At 37.9% G+C, this 21804-nt stretch overlaps 4 protein-coding genes across 4 annotated transcripts; 3 read left to right on the top strand and 1 right to left on the bottom strand.

The window, feature by feature from the left end:
• Window positions 1-359: 359 nt before the first annotated feature.
• Window positions 360-2495, top strand: LOC113496638 (60S ribosomal protein L19). The gene is made up of 5 exons (XM_026875916.1): window positions 360-456; window positions 647-753; window positions 1311-1474; window positions 1809-1999; window positions 2308-2495. The coding sequence occupies exons 1-5, from the start codon at window positions 452-454 to the stop codon at window positions 2441-2443; spliced, it is 603 nt and encodes a 200-aa protein (XP_026731717.1). The 5' UTR covers window positions 360-451; the 3' UTR covers window positions 2444-2495.
• A 319-nt stretch (window positions 2496-2814) lies between these two features.
• Window positions 2815-11627, top strand: LOC113496641 (probable peroxisomal acyl-coenzyme A oxidase 1). The gene is made up of 13 exons (XM_026875918.1): window positions 2815-4119; window positions 6537-6699; window positions 6926-7094; window positions 7260-7383; window positions 7459-7703; window positions 7944-8104; window positions 8822-8984; window positions 9264-9454; window positions 9721-9870; window positions 10084-10189; window positions 10331-10483; window positions 10978-11094; window positions 11321-11627. Exons 1-13 carry the CDS (start codon window positions 4002-4004, stop codon window positions 11462-11464), a joined length of 2004 nt encoding a protein of 667 aa, XP_026731719.1. The 5' UTR covers window positions 2815-4001; the 3' UTR covers window positions 11465-11627.
• Window positions 5462-6595, bottom strand: LOC113496640 (adipokinetic prohormone type 1-like). The gene has a single exon (XM_026875917.1). It carries the CDS (start codon window positions 6294-6296, stop codon window positions 5961-5963), a length of 336 nt encoding a protein of 111 aa, XP_026731718.1. The 5' UTR covers window positions 6297-6595; the 3' UTR covers window positions 5462-5960.
• Window positions 11622-20250, top strand: LOC113496642 (probable peroxisomal acyl-coenzyme A oxidase 1). The gene is made up of 13 exons (XM_026875919.1): window positions 11622-12123; window positions 14229-14391; window positions 14762-14930; window positions 15052-15175; window positions 15250-15494; window positions 15707-15867; window positions 15966-16128; window positions 16423-16613; window positions 17162-17311; window positions 17550-17655; window positions 19090-19242; window positions 19643-19759; window positions 20037-20250. Exons 1-13 carry the CDS (start codon window positions 12006-12008, stop codon window positions 20178-20180), a joined length of 2004 nt encoding a protein of 667 aa, XP_026731720.1. The 5' UTR covers window positions 11622-12005; the 3' UTR covers window positions 20181-20250.
• The last annotated feature ends 1554 nt before the right edge of the window (window positions 20251-21804 follow it).

The following is a 21804-nucleotide window of genomic DNA, read 5'->3' on the forward strand; positions in this document are numbered from 1 at the left end:
TTGTCAATGTCAATAAAAGTGTCAAGCAAATGGTGAAGTGCGAGAGGCTAACCTACTAAATTATTTATTTTTTTAAATAAGTTTTAATTGCTTTTTAATCTCGAATCTGCGTTAAGCAGAGATTAAAATTAAAAAATATGACTTCCGTCTTTATTTGTTGTTAGTAATTAGAAAAAGTTTAAAAAAATTACGCATCTGTTTACCTACTTTATTCGAAAGTCCTTTTACTAATACAATGAAAATAAATGGTAGTTATTTAGTATATTTACATATCAAATTTAATAAAATCTGCCTTTAAATATTGTATTTTAACAGACGTTTTTCTAAAATTTTGAAAATCGTCTAAGTATTACGTGTTTAGTCAACTAAATTACGATTAGTAACTTTAACCAACCACTAGAAACGGCGGCCATATTTCTTTCTTGTATGCGTTGGAGCTCACCTAGTCAAGATGAGGTTAGTTTTAATAATTATTTACGATTTTGTGCTATTATTGCAGTCCTAAATGTGTTTTTAAGTTATTTAGTGACTGCGAATTACGTGTAATATGTTTTTTGTAAGAAGAATGGACATATTATGAAATTATTCACCTTATCGGTGCGAGTCGAAGCCATGTGGTCGTACATGATATTTTGTTGGATTTCAGTTCCCTCAAGCTGCAGAAGAGGCTTGCAGCCTCTGTTATGCGATGCGGTAAAAAGAAGGTGTGGTTGGATCCCAATGAGATCAATGAAATCGCAAACACCAATTCCCGTAAGTACATACTCTTATACAAACACGCTCGGTGCGGCGTGTGTAACCTGTCGGTACCACCCGTAGTAAACAAAACTGTTAAATTTTTTTAATTATAATGTTCTGTTGCCAATACTCAATTGTGATGTGATTAGTTATGTCCATTGAAATGAGAATTTCTTTCAAGAATAATTTTTAATACGGGGTACCCTCGACTGAGGACCTCCTACAAAAAGATGACGTGCTTACAATGTTCATACATGTACATTGGGCAATTTTAAACTTTGTAGCTTTAATATTAATAATTATATACCAGCTATTTGTTCGTCCTAGGTTAGAAACTTTACTGAACCAGCCTTCTGAGATTGAACTGCTGTTACAATAACTCCATAATATGTTATGAAATAACTGAGTCAGTGGGTCTTCTTAGGGGCGGATTGTTTTGTTTTAGTTTTTCAAATCCAACCAATTTAGATGACTCAAATATCCTAAAGGATTTTCATAACACATTTCAACATTATGACGCTTATTTCAGCTTATTCAGTAGATATAAAACCTTGTTCATTATTATATTTTAGGACAGAACATCCGTAAGATGATCAAGGATGGTCTCGTCATCAAGAAGCCCGTAGCCGTGCACTCCCGTGCCCGTGTCCGCAAGAACACAGAGGCTCGCAGGAAGGGACGTCATTGTGGTTTTGGTAAAAGAAGAGGTACTGCTAATGCCCGTATGCCACAGAAGGTGAGATCAATGCATTTATTCTTTTCAAGTATCCTGTATACTGATCTTGTGTATCTAATTTTGATTAATTCTCATTTAATTTCATTGCACCAATGTTACACCTATCATTTTTAGATGTATTAGATGATCCATTTGTTATGGTTGTTCAAGCTATTGCACAATGTTTATCAACATGGATGTAATCAAAACTTTATGTTCCTGTAAGAAAGTGGCTTTATTTATATTATCAAAGTTTTTTCATCATTCCAAATTTGTTAGGTCAACACTTATACCAATTTATATTTAAGAAATTAAGTAACATTAGTATTAATATCATTAATTTTTTCGTCACTAGGAATTATGGGTACAAAGACAAAGAGTGCTCAGAAAACTGCTCCTTAAGTACCGAACAGCCAAGAAGATCGACAGGCATCTATACCACGCGCTGTACATGAAGGCGAAGGGTAATGTGTTCAAGAACAAGCGTGTACTTATGGAGTACATCCACAGGAAGAAGGCTGAGAAGGCTAGGACTAAGATGCTCAGGTATGGAGTCAATTTTAATGCTATTTCTTAATTTTCGTGCATTATTTTGTTAGATTATTATTATTGAATATGATTATTTTATTACTAAACAAAGTTTCTCACTGTTTGAATAAATATTAGCTGGTGTAGATGCTTTATTGTAAGACTTGGAATTTAAGGTTGAAATTAGTATGTTCATATTGGATATTACAAATTGAGCGCGAAGTTTTCGAGTCTATTTTTGCAATCAAATAACACATTGCATAGCCTCTGTCCACAGTCAAGTTTTTCGTAAATCAGGTTTTAAATTGATTTGTCTTTGTTTGCAGTGACCAGGCTGAGGCCCGCCGTAACAAAGTCAAGGAGGCGCGTAAGCGACGTGAAGAGCGTATCGCCGCCAAGAAGGAAGAGCTTCTGCAGACGTTCGCGCGGGAAGACGAGGCCGCAGTCACCGCCAAGAAGTGAACAACACTTTGTAATTAATATAAAATGATCCAATAAACATCTAGGGTCGAAATACGAGTTTTATTTATCTGTACAAATCAATACTGGCTGTTTTCCGCGTAGTACCTGACCTCGCGGCAATTTTACGATTTTCTGCGTAAGAGGCATCCTCATATTATATCGTCAGGGGTAGTGCAAATCGTAACTAGCATTGGATAATTTCAGCATTTTAACGTTGCTGACAAATGTAGCCTGTAAAAAGTGTAAAGCAATATATATTGTGGATACGTGTAGTAGACTCGCAGTTTTTTGTGGATGATGGCACAGAAAATGGAAAAAATAATTTTACCCGCGAGTTTCCATATTTTCTCACCGTTTACACCTTGGCCAAATCGGTTCAGCCGTTCTCGAGTGTAAGCAAGACTAACGAACAGTATTTTATTTTTATATGCATGTAGATATGTTCATGATTCGTTGATGCATGGATATTACATTTTGACAAAATGAAATTTTAAACAAAGGACATTAAATTCACAACAAAACAAATGACACGTGTTGATAAAAAAAAATAACAATTATTGACTGACAGGCGAACAATACCTTGAGCATTACTGTTTACAGCCTGTAAATTTGCCTGATCTTCTCATCGTTTTAATTATTACGCTATTTTAGGAACTAAATAGACAAAAAGAAATATTTATTTCTAACGCCTGCTTATTTTTTTTAGCACTTCCCGCAGTATCGCTGGTTATCACTCGACTTGATAGCATAGTGGACAATTGGCAATATCATTAGGCTGCGTTTCCACCGGAGATGTGTGAAAATGCGTAACGACTAACGAGGGATGGGGTAAAGAACCAATCATATCGCTTTATGTGCCTCGCCTCTGTCCGCACACCACTTCCCGGTGGAAACGGCTCAGCTGAGCTAGATTCGGGCTCATTCAAAACAAGCGAGGAATATATTGGATCGAGGGTTGTGTGATGAGTAGGATGTGTTACGAGGTTTGCGTCATCCTCACACATTTCACAGCTCCGACTTCCTTCCAAGGCACATTTCCCTCGTAGATTTCAGATGGGAAACTAAGCCTTAGTAGCTATGTATACACACAGATGGCTGTGGTACCTATGAGTGCGCAGGCTTTGTAGTGGAATCATGTATTATGTAATAAGCTGACGGAAAACGCCTCTGCTATACGACTGCGCGCGTGTCGTTGAGCCAAACGAACTGTTTCATTCTGACTTTCTATTAGTTGCTACACCTGTTTTTTTGGCTGCCAAAATTACCAGTCGAGATATTCCGTTAGTCAAGTTCGGCTCGAGCCGGGCCTCATTCAATGATTTTATATTACTTGAACTCAGTATAAACTATTGCAATTGAAAAAGTATCAGTGTCAAGTACTTTAAACTCCGTTTACAATAAACTCGTGCATTCAATTAAACTTAATAGCCAGTCGTTTCCCCCACTTAGCTGTGACAATACCGTGCCGACTGGCTTTTAATCAACAAATACATATTTGTGGATTTACACATTAGACGGATGTCTCGTCCGACTGTCGTGTTTAGATAAATAAACAATTATGGGTAAAGTTAACGAAGATTTAATAAAGGAGAGAGCTAAGTGCAGTTTCAACGTGGAAGAGCTAACAAACTTTTTGGATGAAGGACGCGACAAAACTTTGGAAAGGAGAGAAAGAGGTGAGTGAACTTTAGTCTTAATTACTTTTGAGTGATAAGAGACGTATTACAAATACTGTGTAGAGCGCTAACTATATAGATTATCTTTTTTTTAACTGGAACATAATAAAGCCTTTGCTTTTACGTCATGAATATTGTGACCTTGTCAATCAACATGTGTGATTCGTGTTAATAAAAAATAGCTTCGGCCGTCAGAGTGTTTCGATATGCCTACATTAAATATACAATTTAATATGACCATTAGGTCCTTAACCGTGATGTGCGAAATTTTTCTTCGATATCCAGAGATTTCTACATTCGGATTTATTTCATCCATGTAGGTTTGCCTATGCCAATGCGACAAAGGTCTAAATTCCTACTTACCTAAGTACTTAGGTATTTTTTTACATTCAAGTTATGTTATGTCGATATTCGAGAACAGCAGACTTCAGTACTTCTAAAACTGGTATGGTTCTCAGTACTCGCAAACACATTGTGATGCGATCCACTCGATCTAGCGCTAAGATCGTCGCTACCCGTTGATCAAGCGTAGTTCCGATTAGTGCCGCGACCGGGGCCTAAAATTCGGCTATTTACATTATGGAATTTAATCCTTGTGTCGCGGGGTTTTCACACACATACTTATTACGTGCACAAAGACACCCAGACTCTGGAGAAGCATTCGCAGATCATACAAATACTAGTCCTACGCGGGGATCGAAACCGCGACTCGACGGGTTTGGCGTGCTCACCTCAACCACTCGGCTATTCGTATTCTCAAAAGCATTTTAAACTCATTGTATTATCAATGAGTGATTAAACGCGGACTGGTCACATCGGCCAGTGTGAGTAGCGGAATGGGGCCCAGGAATTAGTGCTAGTAGTGGATTCCAGAGCACCTAACCGATTTTAATTCGAGTTAATCAAAACTCAATTCTGTAGGGAGTAGGCATATGTATAATACTGTCATGACAATACCGACTCCAACATAATAAATATGCTAACTAATGCACCAAAGTGCAGTGGCGGTCAGTTGATTCTAAAAATAGGTTTAAGGACACAAAATGTGTGCATATGGACACAATTATTAAAATATTAACGTTTTACTCACGCGTGTTTATCGGGATTACCCGACTAGCTTTGGACCCAACCTTTGTCCTTTAAGTTATTGGCATTTTTTTATCCAGAATACCTAAATAGATTTAAACAAACATAATTAACGTTTGTTTGAATACTAATTGGTGCAGTTACTTTCACCTGCCTTAATATTGTGTTAAAAACTTCAACCTTTATTTAAATAAATTACAATAAACTTAATTAATTAGGGTCAAAGTGACCGAAGGATCTGGACGAAGCGGCTATTTTTACTCTAAAGGCTTACTCTGTATTGGCGAGGACGAAAGGCACCACTCATCTGCTTCATACTGTAGATAATATGCTTCACAATCTCTGACAGTTTGTGTGTCGTTAGTCGCTTGAGAACTAAATTCGTTTGCATTCGAAGATATGCGTTGTCGCCTGCTATTCCAAGGGCCTCACTATGAGTTGACTCTAAGCGGTGGTGAGAGATGCGCTGGATCGAAACCGATGGAGGTAGATCATCCACGCTAAATGTTGCCCTGATGTAAATATTTGCTGACTACGATCCTCAGATGCGAGGGACCGATATGAAGAGCGAGTATGTGTTGATGGAATACCGACCGGGAGTAGACCGACATTTGGTAGATCTTCATGTTGTGTAGATTTTTCACGCTGATACATGCGAGTAAGTAAATAAAACAAATTCGATCAAGTAAAATTAATATATTGCAACAAGATGTCCATTAACAGTGCGGTGATATTTTCAAAAATACTTCAAGTCATTAGGCTTTCTGACAGATGATGAATCTTTCAGCCTCGTTTTGAATGAGCTTGAAGATGTTGGCTACGGCTTCTTCGTTCTTGCACGACATGGTGCCGCCGGCTCGCTTGCCTCCCCAACTGGACGTGAAGGTCAGCTGAGCTTCAGTGATCACGCAGAGAGCGGCCACGAGGACAAGCAGGCTGAGGATCTTGTACATCTTGGAGTTAGGCAGTTCTGGTGCTTGATAAGGGGAACAGTGAAGTGTGATTATTCCGTATTGTCCAGCCTTTTTATACGGGCAAATGTGTATGGTAGGATATATGTGTATAGAAGCCTTAGTTTTAATTTGTGTCATTGTGACGATGGCGTATTAATGTTAGATTGAAATGAGATTGGTTTGAATTGATTTGTGACTAATTTTATTATTTACTAAGAAACTGTTAATAATATTGAAGTAGGCTGGTATCCATAAATGTTAATCAGGTAGATTTTAGTTTCCAAAAGCGACCACATTTCTTTTTGCCTTTCTTTTCAGAATTCGAAAAAGCAGACCTATGCACACTATCATTGATATTGTTCCTTTCCCATTTTTCAGAAAAGCTTATTTTAACAAAGAAAGAAGAAATATTCGGCGGTCCACCAGATCATTATCTAAGCCATAAGGAGAAGTATGAGAACGCGATACGGAGAGCGGTCGTCCTGTTCAGTTTAATTAGAAAATTACATGCAAAGAACAATACCGATTTGACTAATTACAGGTAACGTTCAAAGTTTAGTTTGTTCTGTATTTTATACATTGTATTTATTGTTTTGTATTTCCCTCTTCGCATCGTTCGTATTATTTATAATTTAGGAAGTGGAGTGACATTAACAAGATCTTATTAAGGTTTCACCTGCCCTGATATTTTCTAAGCATAAATGGGTAAATCTTGTAAATTTATTTTGCGGTCTAAGAACTTACAATAATTTCTTTTTTACTTTCAGAAATATTTTGAGCTGTATTTTCGATACTTCGATTTCTCAAGATGGGTCACCTTTCGGCCTGCATTACATCATGTTTATGCCAGTATTCATGAGTCAGGCTGATGAGGAGCAGCAGAGGAAATGGCTCCAGCGAGCTTTAGACTGCAGTATTATTGGTAGCTATGCTCAGGTAGGTTCGACATGCTGACGAATGAATTAGTGACTTGACGTATAGGCATAACGTATGTATAGCTACGGATGCCACCTAGTATAATAATTATTCTACTGACTTTTGAGAAATAGCGCAGTATAGTCCTGTCTGATGTGTCTCAACCCTTATACTTTTTTTCTACAGACGGAGCTGGGTCACGGCACGTTCATCCGCGGGCTGGAGACGACGGCGACGTACGATCCGAGCACCAAGGAGTTCGTGCTCCACAGCCCCACACTCACCGCGTACAAGTGGTGGCCTGGCGCTTGTACGTATATCAAAACGAGATTACTGTAATTTATTCCACCACACAATCTGATTCTGGTTCTTTTGATACTTGCAGTGGGTAACACTGCAAACTACTGCATCGTGATGGCTCAGTTGTACACAAAGGGTAAATGTCAAGGCATCCACTCGTTTATAGTCCAAGTGAGGGATGAAGAAACCCACATCCCGCTACCAGGGATCAAAGTGGGAGAGATGGGAGCCAAGATGGGACTAAACATTGTGAACAACGGCTTCCTAGGATTTGAGCATGTGAGGATACCGAGAACTAACATGTTGATGAAACATGCTCAGGTTTTAGAGGTAAGTGAACGGTATGCTTTTGAACAGCTCTCGAACAGATAAAATTAATTACGAAGACTTTGCCTAGTGTCAATCACCAAACAAATTGAAACCAAGATCTTAACGTAAAGCTGTTCCAAGTGAACTTATGCTTTAGATGACTGTATTTACTGACATCCTGACTCTTAATTATCCAAAAAAAGTCTTTGTCCAATAGGTATACTAAAGTGTACTTTTTAAACATGTTTATATCTCTATCAGGACGGTACCTACGTGAAATCTAAGAACCCGAAGTTGATTTACGGCACGATGGTGTTCGTGAGAGTTGTCATCGTGTTTAACTCCGTGTACAGCCTGGCCAAGGCCACAACTATTGCTACGCGGTACTCCGCTGTGAGGCGACAGACGCAGATGAAACCAGGGTATGTTGGCTATTTATTTGTTTGAGAGAGGCCGATGCGGAGTGCGTCTTCTTAAAGAATTGGTAGGAAGTGGGTTATGGCAGAATGTTCAAAAGCCAAGGGGGGAGTCGTTTCGTGGAAAAAAACAAAATAAAAAGTTTAATAATGATCGTTCGTGTATATTGTGACTGCTGTGTACCAATGACTCTGGAAAAGATAGGAATGGATACTCCTCCATCACCCTAATCCGTGGGTGCGAATTTTAAGATGTAAGGGGGTTATCCCCTTTTGATGTACACTTAGACTCATTTAATAAGTTACAAAGAACTTTACTTGAGACTAATGAGGAAATTTAGATTTAATGATGCTCGGTGACTAACCTAGTTTTCAATTAAGCGTCTATAAATAGACGCTTGTTGTGCTTAACTGTAACAAGTTGCTGTATTTGTCTATAAGTTCAATGAATGAATGTCAATTATAAGCAGTTTACTTAATTGTCTGCGAGCTAAAAAAAAAACAAATTAAATAAGACAATCACAATAGCTGGTGGAATAAATTTAAAATGAAATAAATTTGAATGTACAATTCGAACGATCCAATTGATAACTGGCAGCGTCACTTATCGCATAGGTATCGTTGAACTCATTTGAACTCATAAACTTAATACTTAGTTAAACGTGATATAAACATAAAGTTACTGTACGTATTCTAATACATTTAAACATTCAATATTTTCAGAGAGCCTGAGTTACAAATCATAGATTTTGTTACACAACGAGACAAGGTGTTTTCCGCTATAGCTGCATGCTTTGCCATGATGATGAACGCGCGGAGACTGTGGGAGACCTTCTACATTATCGATGGGCAACTACATAAAGGCAATTTGGAACGACTAGGCGAGGTGAGGACATTTCGCGGGTTGTTGTTTCGGACGAAATAGAACTTTACTCTTGAGCTGACACGGCGGCGCTGCCTGCCAAACACCAAACACGCGTGGCGCTCTTATTTATTGAAATGTTTTAAAATCCATTAAATTTACTTCTGACTGTATACCAGGAGTTAAGGATGGTATAATTGTGAAATAGACTCGTTGCTCCACGCACGATGTAGTGCATTGTCACACTTCCACAAGTATGATTTAATTTTAAGCCCGTTTGTATTATTCCTCTCTACTTCCCAGCTGCACGCGCTAGCCTGCTGCCTGAAGGCCGTCAGCACGTCGGACTCGGCGATGTTCACGGAGCGCTGCCGGCTCGCGTGCGGCGGTAACGGCTACATGCACTCCTCCAACTTGCCGCTCACCTACGCGCTCACCTCGGCCTCCTGCACCTACGAGGGGGACAACACTGTGCTGCTGTTGCAGACTGCGAGGTAACATAGACTTGGCGCTGAAGTTCAGTTAAATGTCCGGTTTTTTAAATGCGACTTTAAGGTCATAGTAAAAAACGTTAATCGAGATTTTTATTTACCTAGAAAAGGAAATTCACGAGTTCCTTTTGCTCCATTTTCGAAGCAAAGTAATAATAATTCATACTGTCTCTCATACTTTGGAGGTTTGCGGATGTGAATCGAAAACCGTTGAATCGTTGTTAGTGTAGATGCTCAATTTTTTCCCTACGTAAATTGTATTTTTTCAGGTTTTTGCTGAAGGTATGGCGTCAGATGGATACAGTTCCCCTGACTCCTACTGTTGCTTACCTCAAGGATGCTTCCACCCCGGGATATTGTGATAAGTGGAACAACACTGTTGACGGAATCATTCGGGGATACAGGACTGTCGCTATGAGGTGAGTTTAATGTCCTTCATGTAAATAGAGTAGGTATGTATTATACACATCATAAAGACGTTTAGCTATTGACCTTTAATTATTGATTTTTGATACGGCTACTTCCAGCCACATAAGGGGTTGAGTGCGATGAAAGCTTATTTGGAATTCACAGCAGATGCATGCAAAGCTTCACAGCAGTTTGATTCTTACCATTTATTTTATTTTCTCCAGGAAAATTTCATCCTGTGTCGAGATCATGACGAATAAAGTAATGTCTGGAATGTCACAAGAAGATGCGTGGAACACGACGTCAATAGAATTAGTTTCTGCAGCTGAGGTAAGTGTAAAAAATCTTTATGACATTAAAATCAATTGCAGACATTCAGATTTTTTTATTTTTCGGAAATTCGCGGTGTAAAAAGTTTCAACTCAAATTAAACAAACGTTAATCATATTAAAATGTTTTTTTCCCTCTCAGTCTCATTGCCGCGCGTTAGTAATATCAACATACCATGAAGACATGTCCAAGGCTTGTAAGGACATGTCTCCACCGCTGACAGAAGCGATGCAGCATCTCGTCCAGCTGTACGCTGTGTATTGGACGCTGGAGAAAATGGCTGACTTCTTACAGGTTTGTGAGCAATGTAACATTAAAACGTTCTCCAATATGTGCCTGACACCGATACAAATGCTATGGATTTTTTATCTGACAGCCAGTATTACAGCCGAGGCGAGCGATAGTACTGCAGAAGTTTTTTAACGATGTGTCACTCCAGTGATCTTGAGTAAATAATCTTCAGACCAAATCCGCGTCTATGTTAAACCCTACCCAGATTGCCTGACCTGAAGATGCTTGCATCTCAGGCTATTCGTGTTATCATAGACCTACGTGAATTTCATATGATTGAACTGTTCTGATCTCCGTAACCTATTTAAAAGGGGAAGCTTTCAGCGAAGCTTAAAGAGATTGAAAATTGACTCGCAAAGCTTTAGGAAACCAAGACTTTACGGTTATGATAATATTATCTACTTTTACGCAAAATAGTTTTCAAAAACAACAATTTGTAAATTATTTCCTCTTTTAATACAGTCATAGTTTTTATAGTATTAATATTTTTGTTTCAGTACACACCAATATCCCACTCCGATGTGGCATTCCTGAGGTCTTGGTACGTGGAGCTGCTGGACAAAGTTAGACCTAACGCCGTTGGACTTGTGGACGCTTTTGATATTATTGATGAGGTAAGTGACGCAAATTATAGAATTCCGTAAAGCAGTTATAGAGTTAGCAAATAGGCAGTTTATTATGTTGTTCAATCTGTGTAATAAGTACTTTTCTTTGGTACCTATACTATTTTCGAAAAGGCTTGTGTCAAAACTTCAAACAAACCGGCACCAGATTTTTTAATATTCTCAAAATTTTGATATCCTCACATTAGAGGCAGTTACTAATTTTATATTTTTTCAGTTCCTCCAATCATCGCTGGGCGCTTACGATGGCCGCGTGTACGAGCGGCTGATGGAGGAGGCCCTCAAGAGTCCGCTCAACGCGGAGCCCGTCAACCAGAGCTTCCACAAGTATCTCAAGCCCTTCATGCAGGGGAAACTGTGATTGTAGCTCTTGTACAAATAACACTCGTAATGAACAATTTCGTTTGGATAACAAACTTGCAACTCTTGTGCTCCTTTGTGAAAAATCTGTGATGGGTTTGCTCAATGTCTAGAATAAAAATTAACTTAAAAAAATATGTACAAATAAATTATTTATAAAAACGATAAAAGCATGTTTTTTTAAGTCAATGTCTGTTATATTTTTTTGTGTTCGCTAAGCACAAGCGCTTTTCAGAAACTATGAAACATTGTTGAAGTGATATGGAAGTTTATACGAGCATATACTATATACTTAAATGTAGGCTAAATATAATATTAAAGAGTATATGTATAATTATTTATAGTCAAAGGCAATTTAGTTGTTGTAAAACTCCGTTTATAATAAACTCGGGTATAAAATTATAATTAATAGCCAGTCGTTTCCCCCACTTAGCTGTGACAATACCGTGCCGACTGGCTTTTAATCAACAAATACATATTTGTGGATTTACACATTAGACGGATGTCTCGTCCGACTGTCGTGTTTAGATAAATAAACAATTATGGGTAAAGTTAACGAAGACTTAATAAAGGAGAGATCTAAGTGCAGTTTCAACGTGGAAGAGCTAACAAACTTTTTGGATGAAGGACGCGACAAAACTTTGGAAAGGAGAGAAAGAGGTGAGTGAACTTTAATATTGAGCGGTTTAAAACAACTGTCTGGAAGGATTCTACATTCCGTAAAAGAACCTTAAATTAATATCCATTTATTCAAGTTACATTACAAAGTAGGAATTTTTGAACATCTGAGTATCATTCCTATAAATATCAATCTGGGGTCTCCAAAATTTGTCCTCTTCCTGCTTTTTATTTTCATCTATAGGCATAGGTACACACTTAACGAGTTTATGCTCTTTTGATTCTAGCTCCCGGTTGGGTCTTCAAAAAGTTTTCAGTGTGTTAAATAAAATGAGAAGTTTAATGTTATTTAGCACGTTATCTCCTTAATTTTATGTGATACATTAACCGACTAAACGAGATGGTTATAGAATGAAACTTCTTTTTAAAATTAGTCTTCTAGCTTTTTATTTTCTTTGAGATTCAAAATATTCGTCGATACTCACCAAACCAGCCAGCTGCAAATATTTTCCAGCTCCAGCATTAGATCACTCCATGTCACCATAATATTGTACGATCTGCCATCAGTTTGGTAACATTTTGAAATTTTCAAGATGAAATTGTTTTTTTTTTATAACTTAACATATAGTTGCTTTGTAGCGAAAGGCTACAAAATAAACTTTAAGGTCATGTATACACGTACTTCACCATCATCATGACCATGTACTTAACAAACCATAATTTGAACCTAAACATTTCGTCGGCGGTTTATAACAGGCATGGCATTTTGCATAATTAATGTAAAATGTATTAAAAATCTTTGAATACCATCAATACAGAACATATGGTCTATTATTGTCTACTAATTTTAAAGGCATGCAACAAAATTGTTGCGTATCATGCAATGTAACATTTGTTTGCCCTAGCCTACTCGGCTTAGCACTTTACGTGTATCGACTTTGTCACTAAAAGGTTAATAGCTTATTTAATATCTGAACCAGGTGTCTCATAAATTTCAGTTTATAGGCGTATAGTGAGGCCAATCATTAAGTGTCATTTTCATGTAAAGTTAATAGGTATGATAGTTTACATACATGATTGTTATGTGGGGTTCAAGCTCTCAACACAGCGCGAACTGTGACAGGTCTTCTGTCTTAATGACCTTAAATAAGTTTTTTTTTTATTAGATGTGCAGATGAAACTTTTTATAAAAATAGCCATTGATATTGTGGTGAACACTCCAACTGAACTTTTCGCCAGACATCACCTTGTTTTAAATAAATTATAAGTAATAACTCCATTAGTCAATAGATCGAAAGATTTAGGTTAGTCAGTTTGTTTCGCCATGGAAACTTGTTACGTAGGTATAGATGACGAAAGGGTCGACTTACACCTGCTGTACTTACGAACCTCTGTGAATTTGTATCATGGTGTTCGCTTCAAGACCAAATTCATCTATAGAAGATAGGAGGCGACATCTTCTATTTGAAGCGTCTTATTATGACTTTAGGTGTGACATCAGAGTTAATAAGAAAAAATACATGAAGTAGATAAAAAATACATTTATAATATATGCTTTACATAGTAACAAAATGCCCATTGATGCGGTGATATCCTCAAAAGTATTCCAAGTCTAGACATTACGCTTTCTGACAGATAATGATTCTCGCGGCTTCGTTTTGAATGAGCTTGAAGATGTTGGCTACGGCTTCTTCGTTCTTGCACGACATGGTGCCGCCGGCTCGCTTGCCTCCCCAACTGGACGTGAAGGTCAGCTGAGCTTCAGTGATCACGCAGAGAGCGGCCACGAGGACGATCAGGCAGAGGGTCTTGTACATCTTGGAGTTAGGTAGTTCTGGTGCTTGACAAGTAGAAATGTGAAGTGTGATTGTTCTGTATTGTCCAGCCCTTTTATACCGACAAATGTATAGACTATAGGGTAGGATATATGTGTATAGAAGCCTTAGTTTTAATTTGTGTGATCGTGACGATCGAGACGACGTATAAATGTTAAATTGAAATGAGATTGGTTTGGATTTCTCAATTTATTAGTGACTAGTTTTGTATCACTAAGAAACTGTAAATAAGCTGAAGTAGGTACTATAAGAGTTAATTATATTTGACTTTCCAAAAGCGACAATATTTATGACTTTTTCACCTTTTTTCAGAAAAGCTTATTTTAACGAAGAAAGAAGAAATATTCGGAGGCCCATCAGAACATTACCTAAGTCATAAGGAGAAGTACGAGAACTCGATACGGAGAGCGGTCGTTCTGTTCAGTTTAATTAGAAAATTCCATGCAAAGAACAATACCGATCTGACTAATTACAGGTAGAGTTAGAATTACTGTTTTGTTACTATTCAAATGCTAATGATTTGAAGAAAATTTGTACTATAAACTATAACTTTTGATCGAAATCGCGCAATTTTGTATACATGAGTAGGTGCATCAATGCAATAAGATGATGATATGAATCTAATATGATACTGAAGCTGGTAAGTGAAGCTCCGCAATAAAACGTCACCATGTTAAAATAAATAGATTCGTTTCAAAGAATTAATGCAATCTGCAAAGCTTGCTTTAAAGGAAAATAATGTTGTTAGCCGTCCGTTGAATCTTCAGTGGCAGAAAACTTTTCGCCTTGAAAAGGGGTCTTTTGTGCTCTAAGTTTGCCTACAATATTATTGTTTTTATTTTCAGAAATATTCTTAGCTGTGTATTTGGGACTTCTATATCGCAAGATGGGTCACCTTTCGGCCTGCATTACATCATGTTTATGCCAGTATTCATGAGTCAGGCTGACGAGGAACAACAGAAAAAATGGCTCCAGCGAGCTTTAGACTGCAATATTATTGGTTGCTATGCCCAGGTAGGATACACTTGCTGAGAAATATGTTGCCATGTGCTCTTTAATAGAAGCGTGAGTAAACGCGATTGTATGCTTTCTAATGTGGTTCATCACTTATACGTATATACTTATATATCCACAGACGGAGCTGGGTCACGGCACGTTCATCCGCGGGCTGGAGACGACGGCGACGTACGATCCGAGCACCAAGGAGTTCGTGCTCCACAGCCCCACACTCACCGCGTACAAGTGGTGGCCCGGTGGCTGTAAGTATATCTAATTTCTGCCGTACTTTTCTATCAGAATATTATGATTTATGTCTTTCTTTTTTGTATTACAGTGGGTAACACTTCAAATTATAGCATCGTAATTGCACAACTATACACAAAGGGTAAATGTCAAGGCATCCACTCGTTTATAGTCCAAGTGAGGGATGAAGTTACCCATATGCCGCTACCAGGGATCAAAGTGGGAGAGATGGGAGCCAAGATGGGATTAAACGTTGTAAACAATGGCTTCCTAGGGTTTGAGCATGTGAGGATACCGAGAACTAACATGTTGATGAAACATGCTCAAGTTTTAGAGGTAAGTGAACGGTTTTTTTAAAAGCTTTCGAATTGTCGCTATGTGTGTACATAATGGTTGTCAATTGGAGACCACTCTTCAGGCGTAGCAGATTCGCCTTGCTTCGTGTTGACGGGCAAGATTGACTTAAAAAAACATTATCAATGCTCTTAATTCTTTGTTCCAAAAATATTTTTCGTTATTATTATATGTTTTTAATATTTCTATATCAGGATGGTACTTACGTGAAGTCTAAAGACTCGAAGTTGATCTACGGCACGATGGTATTCGTGAGAGTTGTCATCGTGTTTAATTCCATACACAACTTGGCCAAGGCCATAACTATTGCTACGCGGTACTCCGCTGTGAGGCGACAGACGCAGATGAAACCAGGGTATGTTGCCTATTTATTTGTGCATTCTTCAAGTTTAGAAACTTTTAAATAATTCACTTTCAAACGAGATGTAACTAATGACTGTATGATGTTCCTAGAGAGCCTGAAATACAGATCTTGGATTTCGTGACACAACAAGACAAGGTGTTCTCCGCTATAGCTGGCTGTTTTGCCATGATAATGAATGCTCGGAGACTATGGGAGACTTTCTACATTATCGATGAGCAAATGCATACAGGAAACCTAGAACGATTAGGAGAGGTCAGTATATTTTGTAGTTGGTAGGTAAAGCAAGTACTTAAGTTTCCCATTGATACAAAAGTGATAAATCATGTATTGGTTTTTTAAAATAGATAAAATATAATATTAAGCTGATGTTTTTACGTAGTAAAGTATTTCTATAAGTAACAAATTCTACAGTCTTAAGCAACTTCAAATAACCTAGTGTTTTCTGATGATTTTTCTGCAATTTCCTTATGTCGAATTCATTCATTCATTCGACATCTTACCAATTCGAGTGGAATCCCGTTTGTATTATTCCTCTCTACTTCCCAGCTGCACGCGCTAGCCTGCTGCCTGAAGGCCGTCAGCACGTCGGACTCGGCGATGTTCACGGAGCGCTGCCGGCTCGCGTGCGGCGGTAACGGCTACATGCACTCCTCTAACTTGCCGCTCACCTACGCGCTCACCTCGGCCTCCTGCACCTACGAGGGGGACAACACTGTGCTGCTGCTGCAGACTGCCAGGTAAGATGGTAGCGCAATAAGCCATAGTAGTTAATTGTTCCATGCCTTTTACTATATCTAAAACTATAGGACTAGCCGAGAAGTTGAGGTCACCACACTAAACGGTTCGATCCCCGCGTGGGACAAGCATTTGTGTGATCCACAATTGCTTGTTCTGAGTCTGGGTGTCTTTGTGCATGTGTTTTATATGTTTGTAAACCTCCGCGACACAAGGATTAAATACCTTAATGCGGGAGTCGTTTTCTAATTAAACAAAAAAAAAATTGCACCCGATCCTTTTCAAAGCAAATGGATTAGGTATATTACCACATTGAAATGAAACTACTTTTACGGATTTTATCGCGGTTTTAATTTTAGATTTTTGTTCCCGACGTTTCGAAACGTTCATTCATTCAACATTCGCGTAAACCTAAGAAACCACTATATATTACCACATTTTAGAGATTTTACTGATATTTATCGAGCACAAATGGTTTCCGTGCGAAAACTTACGTATTATAAAGTGGCCTGCTTAATAGTTTCGATGGTCCAATCATCGTTTTTTCCAGGTTTTTACTGAAGGTATGGCGTCAAATGAAAACAGTTCCCCTGACTCCTACTGTTGCTTACCTCAAGGATGCTTCCACCTCAGGATATTGTGATAAGTGGATCAACACCGTTGACGGAATCATTCGGGGCTACAGAACTGTCGCTATAAGGTGAGTCAAATGTTGTTCACGTAGATAATCACGTCTCAGGTACATGGTAGGGTAAAGAACTCTGGTGGTTTTAGCCAGTACGAGTCCTTCACATAAACTCCGCCTTCCTTAAGGCGGCGAAAGTCCATGATTATTTCAGGGGAAAAAAGTTATTAAATACAAGACAAAGATGTTTTCCATCAAGTGCATCTTGAAGCGCTAATATCAAATAGTATCTGATTTATAAAATTCATTGCAGAAAAATTGCGTCCTGTGTGGAGATTCTGTCGTATAAAGTAATGTCTGGAATGTCACAAGAAGATGCGTGGAACACGACGTCAATAGAATTAGCTTCTGCGGCTGAGGTGAGTGTTAACTATGCCATTTAAAGACAAAGAAAAAGAAATAATACGAGATATATGTGAATTTCAACGAAGTTATTTGTAAATTGGCGTTTATAATGAAACATCTTAGAAAGTTATTTAAGGGTGAATTTCCCGGACCCAAAAATTGCGTGGCATCGATGAAATCGGTACTAAAAAGCATTGTTATAATGTTCTAACATTTTTTTTAGGTAGATGACATAAAAATCTATCTGTAGCACTAAATATTTTATTAATATAATTAATAGGTTTTCCAAAAAAAAAAGTTAAACCACATAATCTTTCATCGCCGTGTTTGTCCACGACTCACCTTGATGTATTAAAGTCATCATTGATCAAAAATGTATCGTTATTTATATTAAAACTTAGTTTTATTTGGTTCGTGAATAGTTAGAGTATTGACTCGGAATACATTTATTCATATATTTACACAATACAACGTATGGTTAATAAAAAACCATTTGTCCCAGAACTACCTTTCATCGCCATGTCCTAAACATATTTGAGAATATTGCATATTCTAACGTTTTGCGTCGCTCCCGTTTTGCGTTAAACGTTGCATATAAGTAACGTCGAAAGGCTAGACAAGGAACGACGTGTGTACGTGCCTGCGTTTTCGAGCTATAATTAAAAGTATTCAATTTTTTTGGTACTGGACATTTTTTCTTTCATCGCCGTGGATAGGTCTAACTTCTATTTCAATAAGTTTTTAATCTCGATTGAGCATTCAATACAATGCCATTTATATTTAGCTTATTTGTAAAGTGTTCATTACTGTGAATTATTACCAGTTTTTTAGTAAATTGAATTATACCCCTTGATTTTCATCGCCGTGCTCTCATTTCCGTGGTTTCCGTGGACAAAATTTGCTATGGCAATGAAAAAAAATACACGGGAATGAAAAAAATATCATCGCCGTGCCTTGTAAAACAGTTTCCTTTCATTGCCGTGGCCACGTGTTTCATTTCCGTGACTTATGTTTGTTTCGCCACTAGACAGGAATGTATCTATTTATAGTTATATTATAAAAATAATATCATGTGTGACTGGATTTTTACACATTATATTCTATTATTATTGCGTATAAATTAATAGTATTTATTTTTGTTTCAATGATTAACTTTATCATTTAAATATTCTTGTACACTATAATAACATTTCATTGCCATGGACGCCTGTTTCATTGCCGTGCATGCATGTTTCATCGCCGTGGCACGGAATTTTCAATCTTGTATATCTCGTTAGTTTTTTAAGCTATCTGCTAGATATTAAGCAAAACTGCATATCTGATCGAAAACTTGAGAAAACACTATTTTTTATTGTTCTAAAGTTGAAGAATAAAAAATCCACGGAAATGAAGATTTTTTTGGACCTGTTGAAATTCACCCTTAAATGTTTGGATATTTTCCCTCGCAGTCTCATTGCCGCGCACTAGTACTATCAACATACCATGAAGACATGTCCAAGGCTTGTAAGGACATGTCTCCACCGCTGGCAGAAGCGATGCAGCATCTCGTCCAGCTGTACGCTGTGTATTGGACGCTGGAGAAACTGGCTGACTTCTTACAGGTTTGTGACCAATGTAACATTTACACGTTATTAAATGTCTGTCTGTCTCCAATTGAAATCTTCAGTTGTAAGAGTCTGGTAGAACCGTAACGGCCATTTAAAGTTGATTCAATTTCAACGAATCTGTAGAAGGTAGTCCTGTTATTTTTTTCAGTTTCAGTGTTAGTGTTACCATATAAGTAAATGTAACATGGATTTCCGCAACTTATTAAAAAAAGAATTTTAATAAAAAAAAAAAAGGTTCTGCTTGTGTATTGGTTACGTTTACGATTGCATAACATCTTTTTCAATTTTAGATATTGATTGATCCTTCCAGTCCACTATAATGCAATAAGAACCAGAAAACCAGTTTTGATTATTTTTCTATAAATTAACGGCTACTTGCTTATTTGTGTTTCAGTACACACCAATATCCAGAAGTGATGTGGCATTCCTGAGGTCTTGGTACGTGGAGCTGCTGGACAAAGTTAGACCTAACGCCGTTGGACTTGTGGACGCTTTTGATATTATGGATGAGGTAAAAGCCTTAAATAATTATTAGGTACCAGTGTAAATGCTCGCCAAATAAGGTACTTAATAACTGCTTGTGTATACCAGCTCCAATTCTTTCTTTCTAATGTCAGTAATTTTACTGGGATTAGGTACTTATTTGAAGATACTTTTTTCCAGGTTCGTTGTGACGTACACGAGCAACCTAAGCCAATGTTGCAAGCTCAGTATATGAGTTAGTGATGACATAAAATTAACGGACTTATGTATTCAACATTTAGTTAATAATATTTCTGTTTTTTCAGTTCCTCCAATCATCTCTGGGCGCGTACGACGGCCGCGTGTACGAGCGGCTGATGGAGGAGGCCCTCAAGAGTCCGCTCAACGCCGAGCCCGTCAACCAGAGCTTCCACAAGTATCTCAAGCCCTTCATGCAAGGGAAACTGTGATTGTAGCTGCTATACAAATAACAGTTGTGTTTCAGAGGAAGTTATTACAATACCGTTTGAATAACTGACTAGGGAACTTTTATGTTCTTTTGCTTGATGGGTTTGCTTAATGTAGAGAATCAAGCTGAACTTAAATGAAGTATTTAATAAACATTGTTTATTAGAACTGCAGAAGCATTTTTCTTTCGATCTTATTTTTTTTCATTGCCATGTACTTGCTAACTTCTGGTTAGCACCCTATAATACCACTTCGCTAGGCAGCAGATTAGCAATACGATATACGACTGTCTTGAGGGGTAGAGAGGTGCCACACCGATTTCAGGACGCAGCAAACTTTTGGACTCGACTTTTCGCGAACTTTCTTGAGTCATTCGCGTAGTTAAAATTCTAGGTATCGAGCATATCATATTAGATATGGTAAACATTTCAACTGCCCTCTGATCGCTCAACATAACGTAAACTTTATTTAAATAAATTAGAATAAACTTCAACCCAAACAGGGTTCAAAGAGACCGATGAGTCAAAACGAGTCGGCTATCAAAGCTAGTACTGGTGAGGACGAAAGGGTAACCTGAAGTGTTTATAGCTTGGATTTGAACAATTCCCAACGACTTTAGAGTGCGATATGACACCTGCCTGTGTACGAAGTCACGAACCTCTGTGGGTTTATGTGGCAGAGGTTGTCGAGGACTTCAAAGTTTTGGCTTGTAGCTTTAGGATAGACTTTTACAATAATAGGTACATGCGAGTAAGTAAATAAAACAAATTCAATCAAGTAAAATTAATATATTGCAACAAGAAGTCCATTAACAGTGCGGTGATATCTTCAAAAATGCTTCAAGTCTAGACATTACGCTTTCTGACAGATGATGAATCTTTCGGCCTCATTTTGAATGAGCTTGAAGATGTTGGCTACGGCTTCTTCGTTCTTGCACGACATGGTGCCGCCGGCTCGCTTGCCTCCCCAACTGGACGTGAAGGTCAGCTGAGCTTCAGTGATCACGCAGAGAGCGGCCACGAGGACGATCAGGCAGAGGATCTTGTACATCTTGGAGTTAGGCAGTTCTGGTGCTTGACAAGTGGAATTGTGAAGTGTGATCGTTCCGTGTCGTCCAGCCCTTTTATACCGGCAAATGTGTATGGTAGGATATATGTGTATAGAAGCCTTAGTTTTAATTTGTGTGATCGTGACGATGGCGTATAAATGTTAAATTGAAATGAGATTGGTTTAGATTTCTCAATTTTCTACAGCTTTAATTGACAAATTATCATTCATTATCTCTTTTCTTTAGTATATTACCACAAACACAAAATCGCATTATTTAAGTTACAAATTAATTATATTTAAACGTATGTTTGGACCAAATTCATTACTCCTAGAGCCCACGAATCACATTGAAATTTCATCGAAATCGAAATTGAAAGTTCATCGAACTAGTTTAAACTTATGACCTAAATACAGAGTTCAAAACTGTTTTATAAACAAACGAATTGTATGTATAGACATATTTTTCTTTATTCCAGGGAGCCTGAGTTACAAATCATAGATTTCGTGACACAACAAGACAAGGCGTTCTCCGCTATGGCTGTCTGCCTTGCCATGATGATGAACGCGCGGAGACTG

Source organism: Trichoplusia ni, chromosome 8 (assembly GCF_003590095.1).
Source record: "Trichoplusia ni isolate ovarian cell line Hi5 chromosome 8, tn1, whole genome shotgun sequence".
Classification (NCBI taxonomy): Eukaryota; Metazoa; Arthropoda; class Insecta; order Lepidoptera; family Noctuidae; genus Trichoplusia; species Trichoplusia ni.